This window comes from Triturus cristatus, chromosome 7, assembly GCF_964204655.1.
Source record: "Triturus cristatus chromosome 7, aTriCri1.1, whole genome shotgun sequence".
NCBI classification, from domain to species: Eukaryota; Metazoa; Chordata; class Amphibia; order Caudata; family Salamandridae; genus Triturus; species Triturus cristatus.
In genome coordinates, this window is record NC_140590.1 from 1,616,879,409 (window position 1) to 1,616,896,179 (window position 16,771).

The 16,771-nt window shown below is 49.1% G+C and overlaps 1 protein-coding gene across 2 annotated transcripts in view; it reads right to left on the minus strand.

The window, feature by feature from the left end:
• Nucleotides 1-16,771, minus strand: part of C7H20orf96 (chromosome 7 C20orf96 homolog) — a 126,227-nt gene that overhangs the window by 78,763 nt on the left and 30,693 nt on the right. For both annotated transcript variants that reach the window (XM_085619541.1, XM_085619540.1), the window contains exons 2-4: nt 9,685-9,737; nt 4,940-5,063; nt 2,175-2,302 (exon numbers count right to left, since the gene is read on the minus strand). In XM_085619541.1, the coding sequence (XP_085475667.1) occupies nt 2,175-2,302; nt 4,940-5,063; nt 9,685-9,723 (291 nt within the window). In that variant the 5' untranslated portion in view covers nt 9,724-9,737. The remainder of the gene's footprint in view (nt 1-2,174; nt 2,303-4,939; nt 5,064-9,684; nt 9,738-16,771) is intronic.

Sequence of the window (16,771 nt, forward strand, 5' to 3'; positions counted from 1 at the left end):
ACGCCGCTCCGCCCCCATCTCGGCGATGCGGCCGCGCCTCCGATGCGCTGTCAGCCCGTGTGGGAAGTGGGCTTCCGCCGATGCAGTCAGGCTCTAAGCACCATTCCCGGGACGTCTTCAGTGCCGGTCGTATGACTTCTGGGCCGGGGGTACCACTCTGCAGCGATCCCGGGTCCCGTGCGCAGCACCCGGGTCGCGTCTCCCTAATCGAGGCCCCGGCTTCAGCCGAGGGGACAGGCCAAATCTATCGGAGCGGCGCCAGCCGCTTCACAGGCCACGGGGAGACTCCGGAGCGGTACCGCTGGGTGTCGCTTCGTTGCGGCGTGAATGGCGAGGACTTTGGGCTCGCACTCAGGCGCGGATCAGTGTGCGGATGGCGGGGAGGACAGTCTCAACCCTGGAGCTCCTTCAGGCTGCGGCCATTACGCTCGGCAGCTAGCCACGCCCCCCCCCATGATTCCGTTTTTAAATGGAAAATACACAAAACATTCTCTACAGGAACACGTCTCTACGCTTCATACGATTAGACTTTCGTTTGAGAACAAGTTGGGTACCAAGATTATTTTTCCCTTAGGGTGGGTGTTTGCTATTCATAGGGCAAAATCCTTTGGACATGTCACCTGTTAAGAACTAATCACAGCTAAGAGTAGCAACTCATTTAAGTACCATTCAGTTAGCCTACAATGGCTTTACTCATTGGATTTGAGGACTCTTTTTCTAGACGATACACTCAGTAAGCTGACCTTGAAGAGAGCATTAAAGTCGAAATTATATCGCTTAGCAATACAAGCTGATATTTGGTTACCGACTCATACTAAATGTAGTTATGGCTATGATTATTAGTTTAATGGTCAATCCATTTTGAAACAATATGTAATTTTAAAATGACCCTTGAAAATGAATAAAAATGCGTTAATATCACCAGTCTGTCCTAAGAGTGGTGGGAGCCTTATGACTGTTTAGCTGCCCCAAATGAGTGCTCAGATTAGGGGAGAAGAAAATAAATTGGTATAATATGAACTATTTGAATGTAAAGAACTATCACAATTGAGATACGAATCGTTCTCTGTGGCATTTGGATGAATTCATATTGCTAAGGATTTAAATTTCACTGATATCACAATCTCTGATCATAAGATGTGCTGGTTAGTTTGTTACTATGTTTTTTTCAAATAAGTAATATTTTTGAAAATAAATGTTTTAATTGCTAAGATCAAGGTGTGAGTACATACTCCAGAATACAAACCTATGTGTTTTGGCTATGAGGGGTCTGGGTATTCACTACTCTCAGAGAAAAGACCATCGGAATCTAAAAGGTGATCTTTCCATTCTGTTCTGAATGAACACTCCCTCCGCTACCATGGAGCACCAATGAGTGCAAGCAGGAGAGGCCGTCACCAGAGTCAGGATAGATGACTTGGGGGTCACTGAAAGAAGATGGTGCCACTTCCTAAGGGATAGGAGAGGTCAAACATGGGTGCAGGAAGGAAGGGACATCATTAACTATTGGAAGTGCACCTTTTACTAGGGACATGGAGAGGCGTCACTGGGTACCAGTGGCGGCTCCTCCGCTAAGGCGGCGGAGCGTCACCCCATTGCATCGGAGCAGCAAAATAAAGGAAAAACTAAAATGATAACAACTAATGTTATTATCATTTTATTTTGTCCTCCTGCTACGGCAGCTTGCGTGAGGGGGCGGGCGAGACTGAAGAGCAGGGGAGAAGGATACAACCCTCCTAAGTGCACTATGATTGTTTGGTCGGCCCTCCCAGGCTGCCCAAACCAGTCATGCAAACTTTCCCCCTTCTCCATGCAGGCTGCACTACAGCCTGCATGGAGAACATGCCCACACCTACAGCCCCTGGCTCAGCGCTGTGTTGCAACGCTCAGCCCAATCAGAATACTTCATTGCAGCGTTGCGATTGACTGCGGGGAGCGTGAGAGCCCTGGTGCTTCGTGCTTCTTACAAGAAGCTAGGAAGAGGACACAGGTGAGGCGGCAGCCAGCTAGCCAACAGGTAAGTAGTTTTTTTTGTATTGTGACCATCCCCCACCCCTTCCTTCCCACCCTGCTGCTTCCAGGCAGCAGCCACGACTCCTGGGTACAGGAAACAGACGCACACATGCTGACTACCAATGATTGATGGTCAGGAGTCACAATATGAAAGCACATACCTGTAGGATATTTTCCTCTTTTGGCTGTAGAGCGGGTTTGCTTTTCTTGGAGTGCTTTCGTTTGGACCTTTTGCGCCGTGTGGAGGACTGCGTTCCCACAGTGAAGGCAGCATTGGCACGATATGCACCTGTCCAAGGTAAAATGAGACATATGCCTTAGGTACAAAGAATGGATTTAGAAAATGGTTCAGCAGCACTGATCACAGGTGCGAGAGAAAAGCTGTAGGGGTTAGAATATCAACACTGGCTCCATGAAGTAAAGCTACAGGAGAACAGATAGAGGTTACAGTGCAACTGTAATGATTGAGGCGTCACATGTTGGTGACAGTGGCAGAGCATCAGGGCACGACAACCAGCCATAAGTGGTGGTGCAGTAGTAAAGGCTATAGGAAACAGCATGGAGACTCTAGCATTAGGGAATGTGCTAAGGTAAAAGTAACCAAACATAAGCACAGCAATGGGAGGGGTGTGACACCAGAGCTGCTAGTCACCCTCTAGGTGACATCTTGAAACATGAGACAATTTCTCTCTAATTTTAAAGACACAAAGTAAAATAAATCTATATCAGAAATAGGCACCTATTATATTTCATACTTTCAACCAAGCAAGTAAAGCCATAAATCAAAATATAAATGTTCTACACCACCTTCTCAGTACCCTCAGTTTGTCTGCTGTCTGTGGAACATATTACCAGATGACAAATGTTATGAGATGGTGGTGAACACAAAACAAGCAGGGCGAATGCTGGAAAGCCACATCTTGAGGATGGATCAGATTACCATACAGAAGAGGGGACATATGCAGCAGCTAAAATAGATGCTGTCACATAAGATGCTTATGCCTGGAGCCTATTGAACTGATTTTTGTGGATCAGGGTTTTTAATGTCTGTAAAGCTTGCATAGCATTTACTTTTACTTTTCTTCCACAGGTCAACCCAGAATCCAAAAGACCCAAGTGCAATATCTACACCCAGGGCTGTGGAGTTGTACTAAATATCTACTTCTCCAATGGACGGGATGCTTCATAAATAGGGCTCCCTGTTTTCAGTTTGTACTGATTTTTTACAGATAAATACAGACAAACAAACACTGTGTTTCCTGTCTGTATTTATTTTTAGAAGTGGAAAAGTACAGATAGTTTGGCTTCTTTTGAGTGACTCTCTAGCCTGAGATTAACGGTTTTCATGCCAATAGCTTTACATACGGGCAGCATGGGGAGTTACAAAACGGAATGAGATTTACTTAAATTACTGCAGGTCTCAACATGTATTTGTGCTAATATGCGATTTTTTTCACTTGGTTTTATTATTTTATTATTTTTGGCAGTGTAATGTGCTAAAACCTGACACGCATCAATGTATGTGTGCACGTTTATCTGTTAAATAAATGCGGAAATATACAAGTTATCACCTCATCTGTTCACAAAATAAATATGGATACAAGCCAATAAGCTGGCCAAAAAATAAATATGGATTAATACAGACAGAAATGTTGAAAAAATAAATACCATAAAACCGGGAGCCCTATTCACAAATCTACTTGTTCTGTACAACAGTCCGCTTGTCCAAGGGATCTTCTAATGTCATGGTATGGATTTTAACAACTCTCTCATTATGTAATATTTCTGCTTATACGTCGACTGTAAATGTAAAATGGTTCTTTTTAGGTCAACGGCATATGATATGTGCAGAGACTATCTCTGGTAAATAAGAATCCTAAAACTGGAAGAGCACCCCGATCCCCAAAAACTGCTTCACGCGCGTACAAATGGTGGCAATAGGCTATACATGTGCGGTTAACATAACATTACCTAAAATGTGACTGTGCAAGAGGACTAGCTGTACGAGAAGCAGGAAATGACTGACTTTAGAAGACAGTGCTGTGGGGCAAGCCAGATGTGAGCATTAGATGCCAGCCAGTGTGGCAGAGCAGTGGCGGATGAAGGGTGTGCCAGGGAAGTAGTTACAATGGTAGGTGGTAAAGCAACAGCCCTGGGAGAAGAAGCCAGAGCAGAGCTCCTGAGTGTGTGTCAGGGCTCTAGCCAAAGGAAATGGGCCGGAGTTTCTGCCAGGGTGTCAGTTATTGATTGGGTTTTAGGGCATGGGATACTGTAGTACGTGTCAAGGTGCCAGCTACTGGTTGTGTGTTATGGCATCAGCTACTGTAATGTGTGCCAGAGTTGGGTGCTAGCTACTAGTTGTGTGCCATGGTGCCAGCTACTGTAGTGTGTGCCATGGGGCCACCTGCTGGTTGTGTGCAGTGGCATCAGATCCTGTAGTGTGTGCCAGGGTGCCAGCTACTGGTTGTGAGCCATGGCATCAGCTACTGTAATTTGTGACAGGGGGGCCAGCTACTGGTTGTGTGCCCGGGCATCAGCTACTGTAGTCTGAGTAAGGGTGGTGGCTACTGGCTGTGTGCCAGGGCGTGAGCTCCTACAATGTGTGCCAGGTTGCCAGCTACTGGTTATGTGCCATGGTGTCAGCTCCTGTAATGTGTACTAGAGCGCACTGGAGAATATGCCGCACCACCAGTGACCGAGCATCTGCAATCTTCCACAGGAGAGGGAGTTTGCTGGAGCGCAGTCAGCACTACTAACTGAACAGATAGAGAGGAGCAAGTAAGAGCGCCATGAACAGGAGGCTGAGGGAAGGCGAGAGGAGGGTGTGAGGTCGGTGGTGAGGGATCGTAGCCCAAAATGGGAACCAGACCTGGGGCATTGGCTAAGAAAGGTAGGTCATTAAAGAGAGATGCTTAGCTTTCCTTACCATGCTTGCTTGAATTCTCCAAGATATTGTCAGGAACCAAACTTTTTGCAATGGGTGGTAACAAAGATGTACGCGTCAGAGTCTTGGACTCGCTCCCGTTAGTCCTCTGCCACTGACTGTAGTTCTATAGGAAACAGGAAGCAAAGATTATTTCATGTGAAAATGGACCCTTCATTCAGTGACCTGTGGAGGCAGATGCTCCACAATAACAGAAGAATGAGCAAACACTTCCTGCTCCTGTGGTCTGTGGTATCACTCCTCACCCATCCTGCCCATTGCAGGCCTGCCTACTCTATCTGCAGGAGCCAGAACATCATGCAGTCACTCATGCCATTCCACCAACCGGCAGGGTTAACTCTTCTATAGCAAAAATGAACTACCTGACAAAACGGGCATTGGCAAAGCAAACAGGGCTGGCTTTGCCAAGCTGGTGCATTGCGAATATTTTTATTTTTTACTACATAGTCCTCAAAAATAAAAACAGAAGTAAAATATGTCACTGCCTAAGTGTTGGCCATATGCTTATAATTAACCCTGGGCGGACAACTACGCTACGCTCGCGAAGTTTGCGTAGTTTGTGCTACTTCGCGCTATGCGAACTGCACGTAGCACAGTGCAAAATCGCGTAGCGTAGTTGGCATTTTTTGCTCGCTCGCGGTCCTCAACGTCAAGCTGGCGACCGCGAGCGAGCAAAATGACATCCCGGCGAGACTTTTTCCTCATTCGCGATCAGCAACATCAAGTTGCCGATCGCGAGCGTGAAAAATAAACCTCCCGGCGAGATTCTCAACGCAGGGAGCGCAGGTTTCTCATTGCGAGTGGTCGCGTATGCTCGCGACCGCTCGCTATGAGAAACTACCAGTCCGTATTGAGAAAGCTGCAGCTCGAGTAAAAATCTACTCGAGCGTCAGAAAACGACCGCTTGCACTGTGCAAGATGCCGTTTGCAATGATTGCACAGTGCAGACAAGCATCCGGCACTGTGCAATCATTGCGAACAGCGTACTACGCAGTTCGCGTATCTCGCGTAGTGCGAAGTGCACTTCGCGTAGCTACACGTAGCACTACTACGCCCAGGGTTACTTATAATTAAAAAAATATATATTTATTTTTTTTAAATGTAATCATTGCTCAGACTTTTTTTTTTTTTTTTTTTTAAGGACAGTACGGGTGCTTTCTAGCATGTGGATGCTCTTTTCATTTTTCACGCACACCGCATGTAGGAAGGTGGATATCTGACTATGGTTACCCCCAATTTTTTGCCTAGTGTCTAGCTGGTTTTTCGACTTAGTTGGCCTGAGATCCTGCCATTCAGGATCTCAGCCTATCTGCTCTCTCTTTAAAATGGACTCCATGTACCCTAGGTACATAACCAATTGGGATTGGATCACCCTGTGAGCCCCTGTACCAGTGTACACTAGGTACCCAGGGCATTGGTGTATCTAAGGCCTACTAGGGGCTGAAGCATGTATTATGCCACCCCTGTCCTGGCCTAGCAATTTGACACAACTGGCTGATCACTCAGCTGGGGTAAGTTGGTGTAACCCCCTCTTACTTAGATGTAGTATACCTATACCTAACCTTAAATGGGACACATGTTAACCTATAAGTCACTCCTATGGCAGGCCTTGACAATCCTGAAGGCAGAGTGCTTGGTTCCATGTGAGATGGTGCTCTGGCATGAGCTGAGCCTGTCTGCAGTGGTCGGAACAACTTCCTTCTACCGTTTCCAGATATCGTCATACCATATACCCTTAAGTGCATTATGAACCTCGCGGTTAAATGCTATCTTTGGTTTGGCTTTATCAAAACATGTCGAGTAAGGTGTCATACGAATTGGAATACTAACCCCTCGCCAATTCTGGCAACGGGGTTAGCATTCCACCCTTCTAGAGGGACACGACATGTACAGTACCTGAAACCCGGGTAAAATCAGACATAGCCTCAGCTCCACAAAATGGATGCTGCCACCACAGACACAAGTCTGCCCTCCTGCTGCTGGGAGTCCTTCCAGCTTGGGAGACGTGGACAAAGGGTTTCCTGCCAGGGGAGGTGCGTGCACCACCCCAGACAGGATTTTGTGTATTGGTCAGGTAGGGCTTGAATGGAATCAGACATGCCTGAGGCTCACAAGGAGCCTCGGTGCATATGCCAGTTCAAACCGGTCCTGGGGCACACCAGCCCCGGACCTGGGGCGAGCTGGACAAAGGATTGGGGGTGTAACCACCCCCCTTCCTGGTCCCACCCTTAGGGAGGGACCTAGCAGGTAGTCCGGCCCCTAGAATCCGCTTAAAGGTAGGAGCTGTGTCCTAAGACTTCAGACATCCTGGAATCAACTTAACCACAAGAAGAAGACGGGAACTTCGACGCTCTGCTGCACAGAGGACAGAAGGAAATCTCCCCTATGGTCAGGGAGTGACCATCTTGCTAACGCAAGCACCAACCAGCTACTCGACGTCTGCTTTGCCGCCGCCTCCCGCCCGAGCCCAGAGCCCGACAAGACCTGGACCTCCAGACCTCTCACAGCCCGATCCACAGTCCCTGCAAAGAAGGAACCCGTGGAGGCACCGAGACCCGTGGAGCCAGCCATCTTGAAAGACCGACGACAAGCTGCAAGCGCGACAACAGAGGCTCCCTCCAAGTTGTGCTTTGGGTCCTGAGAAGCCCAACACCCGAGCAGCATCTGCACCAAAGGTGAGCCCTCCAGCATCTCCACGATCTGCGTGGGGCCCCTCTGCACTTTGCATCTTGACGTGCCTGCCCGGTCACTGGCCCGTTGGCTAGTGGCCATTTTGGCGACGAACCTTGAAATCTACGATGCTGGTCTGGTTGCTCCAGACTGGCCCCAGCTGCTCTCCAAAGGAGCAGCCCCTCTGACCTTGCTGGTCAGAACAATCAGCTTTCTTTACTTTCCACGACTCCTGCCTTTGCCAAGGCTTGTTTGCTTTTTTCGATTCGCCGACACCGCCGACAGCGAGAGCCTGCGTGGAACAGCTCGTGAACCGACTCCTGGACGTCGTCGACCTTCAGGGACCACGTGGCTGCGGAGACAAGCTACACCTCATCACCTGTTTGCACCCGACATCGCCTGGTACCTACCTGGTGCCACGCCGGTCACTGGCTAGTGACTGTGAACACTGTCCCCTCTGCTTTCAGGTCTTCTACAACTCCGATCCACTCTTGGATCCATCACATCTCTTCTGGACCGACCGCCTGCAGCATCTTTGTCATCAGGCTCAATTTAATCGATAGACGAAACCCGACGCACTTCGAGACCTATGCACCCACTTCCTGTGGGTGAGGTAAAGCTGGCACTCCGGTGCCCAAGTGTAGAGAAACCTCTCTAGTGTCTGTGTTTTGAATCTTAAATTCGTAGTCCATCCCGAAGACCCTTCTAGCAGTAACTTTTGAACTTTTACGCACCTATTGAAAACCTATGGGAGCACGCGTGTAACTTTCCTCACTGCACACGCGACCCGTGGACCTCCTGGTCACTAACTGAAGTTAGCTGCTTGTAGGCCCAGCGATTCTAGAGGCCCTAGGCCTTTTCCCTTTCCTGTTCGTGGTACTTATACCACTATTTTAGTATATGGTTTGATCGGCCACCAGGGCCTATCCATATAAAGTGCAACTTCTGTATATTATAACACTGTCTTGTTTAACGATTTGTGCTCCTGTGCTCCTGTGCTCATAAAGAGTCTAGGGGATACTTTGAGTAATAAATACATATATATTTTGAATATATATCTGTGTGGTGTCCTTTCATTGGTATAAAGGGGGGTTACATATGGTTAAACAACTTGCTTAACACGCTTTAACGAGTTTAGCCTCAAAGACTGCTTAGCCTACGCTACCACTAGGGCAGCTAGTCCGAAAAGGTTGACTTACAACCACACCATAAGGGTTGCTTGGCATGGTACAAGGTGGTCACTTTAACTAGTGAACAGCATATACCAGGCCAACTTCTCACACCGCAGGAAAATATGATCTTATTGGTGCAAACAAAATGTACTATCGCCTTTGAATTACTGTAACCTCAAGACATAGTTGAAACATTAAAAGGATGAAGATCAAAAAATAGTAAATTAAAAAAACATACGTTTCCAGAGTAAAGTACTGGCACAGAAATGCACTTCTTTTTAAGAGATAGTAAAATGTGAATGACGGTTGATCAGACTAATGGATGAAGAGGGTAGCCTCAAAGACCTCCCCACCCAGAGTAGTTTTGTATATAAGCGTGAAATTTTTAATTATGAATATTTTTGGTCACATTAACCTAGCAAGACAGCGGTTTCTAGCCAGACCGAAAAAAGACACCTTGGACAGTATGAAATAAGATAACTAATGAAAGCTACAGATATTTATAGACCAAAGGTTTTTATTATTGTTGAAAGGTAGAACACATATCGTCTACATCCATTGGCAGGCAGGAGCTATAGAGATATGACATACAGGTAACACAAATGTCTATCACTCAAAAAGAAACCTTAACACAAAGCTCTCATGCCCTCCTTCCCGCCCCCATCAGGACTGGGAATCGTTCTGGGCAAAACTACAGATAATTATATGCATATAACCAATTGCCACTTATAGGCCTTCGGGTCACTTACAGTTCTCGAGATATGACTAATAGCACAAAAGTCAACAGGGGAACGATGCTGCTATTAACCATCTATCTGCCCGGGTTTTTTGGTTTTTTTTAATTTCTCCCAGAATGGATTGGCAAAATATTTTTTTTAAACATACCGTTTTAAGAAGTTTCTCTGCTGCTTCCGTAAAGGCCATCTGTCAGCAACCACCTGTAAAGGTGAGGATACAAAAGTAACAAACCATGTCATCCTGAGAAAAATAAGGCACAGTGCGTTACTGTACATGCATGTGGCCTGTACCACCCGTGGGCTCCAGGTGTGGGTCTCGGATGAAGAAACAATATTTACCAGGAAAACAGCTCACGTTCTTGCCACAGAAAACTAAGTTAAGCGAGAACCTTAGCCCCAAGTCTTCTGGGTAAAAATGTCACGTTATCATTTCCACCTTACAAAATAAACTATCGCTGTAATCTCTCTTCCCTAATATTAAAAGTAGGCGAATCCAAGTTTAAGGTCGGTGATGTCTCGAGCTCCTCTGGCGCCATACACAGTTACAAGCACTAGAGGTCGCTGTGAGCAGCCGCGCTCGCTTACCCGGCCGCACAGATGACCGTCAACTTTCTTCTCATTCTTCAATGAATTCGAAATAAATCAACGTGTGAAATACACTGAGGCTATTTACACTTTGGGTGCGAGCTTCGTATTCGCACCAGCTTTAGTTTTACAACAAATTGTGCAAACAAATACAGTGGCGATATAAAAACCACGAGTAAAATAGTGTCTGCGCCGCTTCGCAACAGTAGCAGTTCTCTGTAAAACAAAAGTGCAGCGATCAATAGTGCAGCAGGTACAGTGGCACCAGGTGCCCGAGGGCGTCTGAACTCTGAAATGTTAGAATTTACTGCACTATCGGGCTCTCTTTATCTCGCTTGCCTGCACCAGGGCCCACGGAACCCTTGCTATGGCACTGGTGCAAAATTAGTTTGAGCAGAGGACTGACTCTTGCTTGTTGTCTCCATATTCTACCAACTGGGCTACGTGTTGTCAAATAGAGAAATGAAAACATTTATACTTGTCAAAACTGCTACTGGGTGTACTTTAGAGAGCGGTCAGTCTTCTTTCCACAGTCATTCATCGCATTCCTCTCTACAGCCCCCTTAATTACCCATAACTAATTATTTGCACTAGGGACCATTAACCCTTTCAATGTATTTGTGAAAAAAATCCTCATAATCTCGCAAAATTAAGGAAAAGGGCCAATGACTCAGTAGCTGGCAATTTATCCTGCAATGCTGGATTGCGAGAAAGTAGCCATTTAGCAGCAGGAAAGTTTTCAATGGCCTCGGTTTGGGATTCCTCACGCTAAACTATCAGAATCTGGTGCTTCGCGTTGAACTTTTCGGATTCATTCCCCTATACCGAAGTCTCAACCATTGATGTAAATCCCATATCCTGTGAGTATTACCTCCACTGTCTTTGAGCCTTAAGTCTTGATTATCCGATTGAGCACTGTGGTGTCTAATTTCTCTTACCCCTGGAGCGACCCAGCCCCATTACCTACTCCACACTGTATATTGGACAGTGTCTTTATTGAGGTGAGCTTTATTGCCACATTCCTGCAACCATGCGCCCCCATCCAACTTGTACTAGTATTGATGATATTTCTACTTACCTTGTAGGTTGCTCCTCCATTGGTCCTGAGGAAGACCCCGTTGTAAGGCTTGAACAACCTTTTCTAGTTTCTGGGGTCGAAACGTCGACTTTTTCTTATATTTGGACCTGTACTCAAACATTTAGCCCAGAAGCGGACAAACCTATTGTGCATTTGTTAGACCTGTCAGCCCTTTGGGTGGTCCCTCCTCATCATTATTTATTTTGTCCCACTTTTGCCTCAAACCCTGTTTGAATTTTTCCTTTTTGGGAACCACCAGACTTTTTAGTGTTGCTGCAGATTCAGGGAGCCATTTTAGCTACCCCTGAAACTTGTGTCTGAGGGCCTGGAGCACAAAATGGTGGCCACCTGTGACATCACCAGCATCCACTGGAACCTACTAGCACCTTCCAGAACATTCCAGAGCCCTGTGACAGTTGGAGGCGGTTTAGAATGTTGGGAAGCTAAGACAGAGAGTTGGCAGTTGGAGCTGGCAGTTGGCACCTGACTGGTGAAGAGAGAGCAGCAGAAACTTGAAGGAGGAAGGAGTGAGGCAGCAGGGGTGGAAACTTGTGCCTGGAGTGGGGTCCATAAACCCACCCTTGATACTAGTCCCTACTGACTGAGCCCAGCCTGGAGCCCTGTGTGGGAAGAAGCAAGAAAAACCATCCTAAGGACCTGGACAGCAGGAACAGGCCTTAGAAACAGAGAACAGCAAGATCCTGACCTGGAAACTGGTTTCCCTGGAGTCCGACGTCGAGTAGCCTGAGACCTGGAGCCCGAGGTGGAGAAGCGGCGCCGACTGGAAAGCGGACGTCATACCCGGAGCCGCCAGAGGTCGAGAGAGGGCGCCGTCAGAGGTCGTAGAGAGTACCAGAGGTCGAGGAGGAAGTCACCCGAGGTCGAGTGAGCGGCGTCATCGGAGGAGTGAAGTCCGCCCTCCGGAGTCGTCGGAGACCGAGGTGAAGCGTGCCGGAGGTCGGGAGTGGAGATCGCACTCCGGAGTCGCCGGAACCTGAGGAGAATCGTGCCGGAGGTCGGGAGTGGAGGTCGCACTCCGGAGTCGCCGGAAACCTGAGGAGAGGAGCACCGGAGGTCGGGAGTGAGGATCGCACTCCGGAGCCGCCGGAAGTCGACATCGAGCCAAGGCCGGCCGACGTCATCGAATCCGAGGTCGCCATCGGACCGGAGCTGCCCGACGTCGACACCGAGCCAAGACTGCCCGACGTCATCGAATCGGAGGTCGAGATCGAACCGAGGCCGCCGACATCGAAACCGGAACCGCCTACCGGCGTCGTCAAGAACTGACATTGCGCCGAGGCCGCCGACATCGAACCGGAACCGCCTCACGGCGTCGACACGACTCCAGCGGCGTCGGAGCATCAGAAAAAGGGCAGTAAGTGGAGTAGAGGGCGCCTAAGGCCCTGTGGAGACCTGAGAGACTACTCTAAGGGGCTAAGGAGGTGCTGGAACCAGCCTGACTGTGCCAGGGGTGAGCTGAGACTAATTTAGAGGGGTTGTGTAGAGTGAGAGAGCCAGGTCTCTGGTATTCCCCCCTTGATCTACCTCAGTTTAGGCCTCAGCCTTGTCCAAGCCAGGGAGTAGACACCCTCAAGCCTTCCACATCCCCACAAGCTGTGCCTGGGCCAAATCAGCCCTTAGGAATCTCAAATGTGATCTGATTCTATAAGTGTCACTGTCAGCTTTTAATTATTTATTGAGGGCACTGTATTTATTGTATTTAACCTATTTATTGCTTCACTGTATTTATTGGTCCTCAGTATTTATTGATGCACAATATTTATTGGTTTACAGTATTTATTGCCTCAGAATATTTAATGGCCTGTATGTACTGCACTTATATTTATGCCTTCATTATTTATGATCACCCCTATTTATTGAATCATTAAGCCAGTATTTATTTGACCTGCACTATTTAAAAAGTTTGTATATTGTGATTGTTATTTATTTATCTAATCAGCAACTAAGAGAAAAAGAAGATAAAGAAAGATATTTTTATAATTTTTACGGTGTAGAGTCGTTTTTGGAACGGATGCACGCATGGTTATTGTATGGGTATGTCGTATGCTTAGCACGGAGCCTGATTCCTGACCACTCGAGCCAAGCTACCACTGTGTGTTCCCGGAAATACTCCGTTACCACCAACCCTTACCGGTGTGGGAGTGGGGTATTTCCAACATTAATTGGTGTTCAGTGGTGGGATAGAGCTGTGCCTACGTATGCTCAACAATAACTGTGGGTAGTCCATAGGCCTACACCGGGAGTTTTCTCAAAGCGGCCTTCCTAATTGTGGGTTTTTGTTTTTTCCAAATTTACTCTGGTGGTGGGAGGAGGTATTATTAAAGGTACCCCCCTGCAAATAACTGTCCTCTGACCTGAGTGGGCAAGATGGAGTTTGTACTGGAGAATTTAGAAACGTACACTGTGGCCCAACTCAGGGAGTTTTGCCAGCGGGAGGGGGTGTATTGTCCCCCAGGAGCAAAGAAGGGTGCACTCCAAACCAGCTTAAGGGCTTGGGGGGAGGCACGCCGAGAAAGCAAGGCTGAGGAGGAGGACAGGGATAGAGAGCCCGACAGTGAGGGAGCTGGTTTGTACCAACCTGAGGTGGGGAACCTGTCAGCGGGGCCCAGGACACTTTCCAGGAAGGGCAGCAGTGCCTCTAGCGGTGGCTTGTCTGAAGTGGAGTTAACAGACCGGAGGGAGAAAAGACAGCTCACATGGGACTTAGCAAGGCTGGAGAAGGAGAAGGAGGAACAGAGGATGGCTCATGAGATAAGGCTGAAAGAGATAGATCTTCAGATCCTGAGAATCGGGGCACACCCTGTACCTAACGGTGGCAGCGAAAAACGAGAGTACACCAGGGAACCCAAACCCTACCTGCCAAAGGACATAGTAGCTAGCTATGGGGCGGGTGACGATATCGCCAAGTGGCTAGCGGCCTATGAGGTCTCGTTAAGGGCCCATGGGGTTCCAGAGAAGTACTGGGGAGGGGGATTGTACAAATACATGCCTCCAGCTGGTAGGGATGCTTTATTGGCCCTCGAAGAGGATGAGCAGACCCACTACCCCACCATGAAACTGGCGCTCATAAGAAAGTTTGGACTAACACCCGAAAAGTACAGACAGAAGTTCAGGGGTAGTCACAAACTGGGCACACAGAATTGGGTGGACTTCCTGGACTATGCAAAGAAGGCACTAGAGGGTTGGATTCAGGGCAGTGAAGTGAGGAACTACGAGGGGTTGTTTGACCTAGTACTGAAGGAACACCTGCTTGAGAAATGTTTCCCTGAACTGCGTCAACACCTGGTGGATAGCAAGCTGACCAGTCCCCGGAAGCTTGCTGAGGAGGCGGACATTTGGGCTAGTACCCGGGTGTCCACAAGGGGGACTGGAGGGGATACTCAAAAGGCCGGACAGGGCGCCCCCCAGAAGAAAGAGGGAGGGGAAAAGAAAAAGGAATTCTCCAAAGGCCCCCAAAATAACTTCCAAGGGAAGGGAACAGGATTCACCCCTAGGGCTAACCCACCCAGAAACCCTAATCCTGGCCAGAGTCAGCAGCCAAGGGTTGTCCATTGCTACGAGTGCGGTGGCGTTGGACACTATAAAGGAGATCCGAAGTGCCTGAAACGACCACCCCCTCCCATTGGAGGAAAGACCCCCGGAGTAGCTAGTGTAGTGCTCGGGGAGGAGATGCCCTTAACTAAGGGAAGGGAGTGGGCGGGTGTCACTTTAGTGTCCCTGGGAGAACGGGAGATGGTTCCTAAGATCCAGGTGCCCGCAAATACCGTAAAGTATGGGCAGTGGGTCACCATCAATGGCCAAAGAGGGGAGGCTCTGAGAGACACAGGAGCCAGTATGACTATGGTGCGTAGCCAACTGGTGTCTCCAGAGCAGGTAATTCCCGATGTACTCCACCCAGCCGCGATGGCTGACGGCAGAACAGGCCACTATCCGGTGGCCGAGGTTCCCTTTGAATGGGGGGGGGGTTGCAGGTTCACTTCGAGTTGCCGTAAGCCCTGCCGTGCCAGTCGATTGTCTGCTGGGGAATGACATGGAGCACAATGCTTGGAAGGAGGTGGAATACCGGACTCATACTGAGATGCTGGGTACACCTGACTGGGCCTGTGTGAGCACAAGGTCCGCGACTACCCGAAGAGGGAGTTCATTTCGGCTGGAGCCTGGAACAAAGGCCCAGCCAGCTGCCGGTCAAGGGAAGAACCGAGGACAGGAGGAGCCTGCCTCGGCGTCCACACCCCGTAGGACGGATAGGCCACCGGAGGTGGTGGACCAGGAGTCTGCGGTGGGGGACGTTACCAACCTGGAGGACCTACCCATCCCGGCCGAGTGGCACGTGGAGGGAGGCCCGTCCAGGGAGGAATTCTGCCAGGGCCAGAGGGAGTGCCCTACCCTTGAGGGGCTGAGGCGACAGGCCGAAGCCCAGGCAGCAGGGAACGTTGAAGGGAACTACAGAGTTTACTGGGAGGATGGCCTCCTCTACAGTGAACCCAAGGCACCCCTACACGGATCGTCACGAGCCTTGGTAGTCCCTCAACGTTATCGAGCCTTCCTTCTGGAGTTGGCTCACGAGATACCATTGGCAGGACACTTGGGGCAAGACAAGACCTTCGCCCGTCTTGTCCCACACTTTTATTGGCCTCAGATGAAAGTGTCGTCCGATACCTACTGCCGGACATGTGTGTCTTGCCAAGCCAGTGGGAAAACAGGGGTGAAGCTGAAAGCTCCCCTGGAACCACTTCCTGTCGTTAGCACCCCCTTTGAAAGGGTGGGCATCGACATTGTGGGTCCGTTAGATCCGCCAACATCAGCTGGTCACAGGTTTATCCTGGTTCTGGTGGATCATGCCACATGGTACCCAGAGGCAATACCTCTGAGGACCATAACAGCACCTGTTGTGGCTAGGGCCCTGATGGGAATCTTTACCCGAGTGGGTTTTCCCAAGGAAGTTGTGTCCGACAGGGGGACCAACTTCATGTCAGCGTACATGCGGGCGATGTGGAAGGAGTGTGGAGTGACCTACCGGTTCACAACTCCTTACCACCCCCAGACCAACGGTCTGGTGGAGAGGTTTAACAAAACCTTGAAAGGCATGATCAGAAGTCTGCCTGAAAGCCTGCGGAGGAAATGGGACGTCCTCCTACCCGGTTTACTCTTTTCTTACAGGGAAGTGCCACAGAAGGGAGTGGGCTTCAGCCCCTTCGAGCTTCTGTATGGGCACCCTGTACGTGGACCTCTCAACCTGGTGAGAGACGGATGGGAAAGAACTCCCAGAAAGCTTCCCCAGGATGTGGTGAGCTACATGCTGGCCTTCCGGAGCCAAATGGCTAAGTTGTGGAAGCAAGCTTCTGACAACTTGGAAGCCAGCCAAGCAGTGATGAAGGCGTGGTATGACCACAATGCTCACCCGGTGGAGTTGGAGCCTGGCCAGAAGGTGTGGGTGATCGAACCAGGAGAGCTTAGCGCCCTCCAGGATCGCTGGTCAGGACCCTTTGAGGGGTTGGAGAAGAAGGGTAAGGCTACCTACTTGGTGGACCTGAAGACCCCTCGTCAGCCC